At 36.8% G+C, this 4,022-nt stretch overlaps 1 protein-coding gene across 1 annotated transcript; it reads left to right on the plus strand.

Moving 5' to 3' along the window:
• Nucleotides 1-282: 282 nt before the first annotated feature.
• LOC117215149 lies at nucleotides 283-1,507 on the plus strand. Its single transcript, XM_033461573.1, has 3 exons — nucleotides 283-818; nucleotides 892-963; nucleotides 1,042-1,507. Exons 2-3 carry the CDS (start codon nucleotides 916-918, stop codon nucleotides 1,453-1,455), a joined length of 462 nt encoding a protein of 153 aa, XP_033317464.1. The 5' UTR covers nucleotides 283-818; nucleotides 892-915; the 3' UTR covers nucleotides 1,456-1,507.
• The last annotated feature ends 2,515 nt before the right edge of the window (nucleotides 1,508-4,022 follow it).

Consider the following 4,022-nt stretch of genomic DNA (forward strand, 5'->3'; position numbering starts at 1 on the left):
GCAACGAGATTATCAGAGAAGAAGGAAATTTTCAAAATTAATTTTCTTACCTTGAGGAGTAGGTGCTGTCTGGTGCCATTACCTCAGCCGCTCCGGTTGTCGTCGTAGTTTTTGTTGGGTTTATTATTTGAACTCGAATATAGTTTATTATCAACTCTTACTTTATTTATCTATTTTAATACAGACTGAGCAATTTACTAACTGGATTAATACCGCAATTACAATGCGCGTTTGTGTCTAAACGATGAAATGAGGACTTCAAAGATAAAATTTTCTTTCTCCTTAGTCGCGACTCTCTTTTCTTTACCGAAAAACTAAAGACCCCGAAACGCAAAATACAATACAAAATTTCTAAACGCAGTGATGAACGCAAAGAATAATGAGCCGTAATAACAAACGATCGCAAGAATTATGAACAAACTAATGAACGCTGCGCTATGTTGCTACGCTTATTTATAATGCCATCCCCCACGGGGTGGTGGTCCGCTGGGGGTACGCTTCCGTGGGAATCGGGATGTTGCAGTTTGGGCTTCTTGGAATCGTACGTGACAAAATGTAAATTCCGTATTTCGACTTAGTTTCTATCAGTCCTGTGTTTCCGCTGAGCTAGCGTCTAGGAGATTTGAAGCATTCCACGCTGATCTAGTCCGTTCCGCGAGAAACTTCCACGTGCTGTACCGTGGGAATTACCGGTGTTTCTTCGGCGCGTGGAAGGGCTGGTGGCTGCAGCATCATTATCATTTCAATGTTTGCTCGGGCAACACGCGCAACTCCGCTGCTCTCCCACAACAAGGACCTCCTTCGTTGAGTTATTTTTCGTAAGTTTGGATATTCCCATATTATGGTTGTTTTGTGATCTTAATGTTTTTTCCCTTTTTGTTGTTCCCCTGGGCTTCGGTGATCGACGTTCGGACAATGTTTGCGGAGGCATTTCCATCAGAGATTCCTTTCCAGACTTCCCTGGTACGTATTTAGTCTTGTTTTTAGTCTGCTTGATTCGTTCTGTTTCGTTTTATTTAGAATATACTGTGTTGTTCTCAGCCCAAGCGAAAGAGGGATTCCGAAGAACCCATGGGCGACTCGGGAGGATCCATCAAACGCATGCGGCCCTGTGATAAACCACGAGTATCAGAGTGGTTGGAGGAACTATTCAACATTGGTGCCGAGGCCGTGTCGAAATTCGGCTTTGACGATTCGGTTACTTTCGACGAGAATTTCTTCGATGCAGAGACCGTCGTATTGGAGAGGGAACCCCCTCTGGTTGAAATCGTTGATACCGATCGTTGCGTGAAAGTTCGTTTTGCGAATGAAATTCCCGAAGAGGTTTTGGAGGCACATCTTCGTCACCATGCTTCTGGGAGAAAGGGAATTTCCCCTGTTGTGCGCTATTGGTGTATGCGTGAGTTCAGCGAACTTTATCCCGGAGCTCCTTGCTTCGATTTTGATTTAGTGTAGCTGCTTCAATTTCGTTGGTTCGCTGTTTGATGTTCCTTATTATTATTAATTTTTTGATATATTTTGTTTTGTGTTCAATATATATATATATTTTAAATGTGATAGTGTTAGGTTATCTATTTTACGTTTGTTATTATTTTTTTTTAATTTTATATTGCCCCCCTTTTTAATTAATTATATATATATATATATTTTTACATTTGTAGTTGTGCATAAAATTTATTAAAGAAAAGTGTTAACAATGTGTTTTCATGATTTGTTTCTCGCGCCTGAAATCCATTAATCCCTAATATTCCTGTCGCCATGACGCGTGTAAATCCAACATGGCCGCTCATAAATGTCATCAGTAAAGTTTTTAGTGACGGGTCTTTAGTTTTGTTTGATATCGAAGTAATTTTTCGTCTGTCGCTCGTTTTTCCTTATTCTACCGCAATTAGAACATTTATTTATTAATATTGTTTTAAAGTGACAATAGTATAACTCGTGTGAATATACGTATATATATACATGTTTATGTTGTGTGTCACTTCAGTATGGCTAATGTTTTGTGATTCTTCGATTGCGTTATTTATTGTTTCGAGTAGTTTATTTTATAGAGTATTCGATAATATAAAACATATGCACTCACACACATATATATATATATATATATATATATACGTATTTATATGCATATCTCTCTTGCCCATGTAGTGTTCATACGAAATGAAATGTTAATTATTTATTTTATATTAATTTCTTTTAATAAGATAGAACACGCACACGCACACGTATATATGTATATATTTCTGGCAAAGTGATTTTCATTCAGATTCTTTAGTGATATAGTGTTGTGTATTTGAGGTTATGTGTCAATCATTTGATTTCATATATACATATATATCTTATATTGTGACAACATAGTATTGAAGGTTTTGTTTCTAGATTATTGTGCGTTTAATGTGTGTTTACATATTTGTGTTTGACGATAGAATTTCTGTATGCAATTCCTCAAGTCGTTGCGGTGTTAATTATTTTGAGCGTTTGGGCTATCGACAGGTTGTCGCTTAGTCCCAAGTGTTGCGTTGTGTGTTCTATTTCTTTTGTAGGTTATTAATAGTAGTTTTAGTTTAGAAAATAGATTATTTATATGTTTATATAGAGACATGCATGTTTCATAGCGTAGTTCTTATTTTATAACTCTTTACCGGAACGTAGGCTAGTTTTAAGTATGTATCTTAGATTATCGATTTGAATCAATAATGTAGAAAGAGCATACATTAATAGTAGTTTAGTTTAGAATATGATTTATATATTTATATATAGACATGCATGTTTCGTAATGTAGTTCTTATTTTATAATTCTTTACCGGAACGTAGGCTAGTTTTAAGTATGTATCTTTAGATTATTTATTTGATAGAATGCGCACACATATATATATGTTTCTGACAATGTAACCTTTATTTCTTTAAAAATACAATATTGTATGTTTTATGTATTCGTTAAACTATTAGTTTTTGACTTCATATATACTTATATTTCATAGATTGATAATATTCTATTGGAAGCACTGTCTCTAATATTTACTAATTTATTATATGTCTAGCATATATGTTTATACTTGTATGTAACTCTCCAAGTTGATTGATTAAAATATATTTATATATACATGTATTTCTGGCGTTTCAATTATTTCCCCTTTTGTAGTTATTCTTATTTCCCGGTTTATTTGTTTGGTTCGTAACTCGTTCAATCCATCAGCTGGTTTTATTTATTTTATTTTATACTGGTTGGATTTATTAGTCGCCATCGTTTTGTTAATCCTTCCTTTAGTTTCGTAGCGCCGTGTGTTCGTTCGTGCATTCAAATCCTTATTCGCGCGTTTTGTATAGAATAGTTTTCTTGTTCTTGTTACGGCGCGTGCGGAGCGCGGGTCGTGACACCCCCGCCCTTGGAGTTCAAATTTCCAAAGGAAATTTGACTGATGGTGTCACTGAGTTCGCTCAAGGCGGATGTAGATGTCGTTGGTTGTTGAGTGACTACCGGTGTTGTCGTCCATCATTCCCAGGATGTTTACTGTTCCAGGGACGATTGTTTTTCCTGTTGCTCCTCTGGCCAATGCGTTCAAGACTGCAGATTTTCTGCCGGGAACATGACGTGGTCCCGTAGTGCATCTTTTGGGTATACATTCCGCTCGTGGCCAACGACGATGGTGCTGAATATCGCCACGTTTGGCGCACGTCCGGGCGGAGTTCCTGTGGTGCGATTCCTTTGCCAAACGGGTAGTTCCGAGTAGCATTTTGTTGTATGTCGTACCTTTACTTGTACCGGAATGCATTTGACTATATGGACCGCTTCTCCTGCGATCAAAGCCATGTGTCCTGGGTTTTGGTTATGGTGTATGCAAATTCGTCGGGCGGTAAGTTTGCCAAGCTTAAAGCGTTCTCTATTAGTTTCTTCTGTGTGTTGTGTCTTCGTGTCAGTACATCATGGTATAATGTTGTCATTTGTCGTTTTACTTTCGAGTTTATCAGAAATAAGAATAACCTTTTATCATTATTAATATATATATATATATATATATATA

The sequence above is a fragment of the Bombus bifarius genome, unplaced genomic scaffold, assembly GCF_011952205.1.
Source record: "Bombus bifarius isolate JDL3187 unplaced genomic scaffold, Bbif_JDL3187 scf7180000009418_frag, whole genome shotgun sequence".
Lineage (NCBI taxonomy): Eukaryota > Metazoa > Arthropoda > Insecta > Hymenoptera > Apidae > Bombus > Bombus bifarius.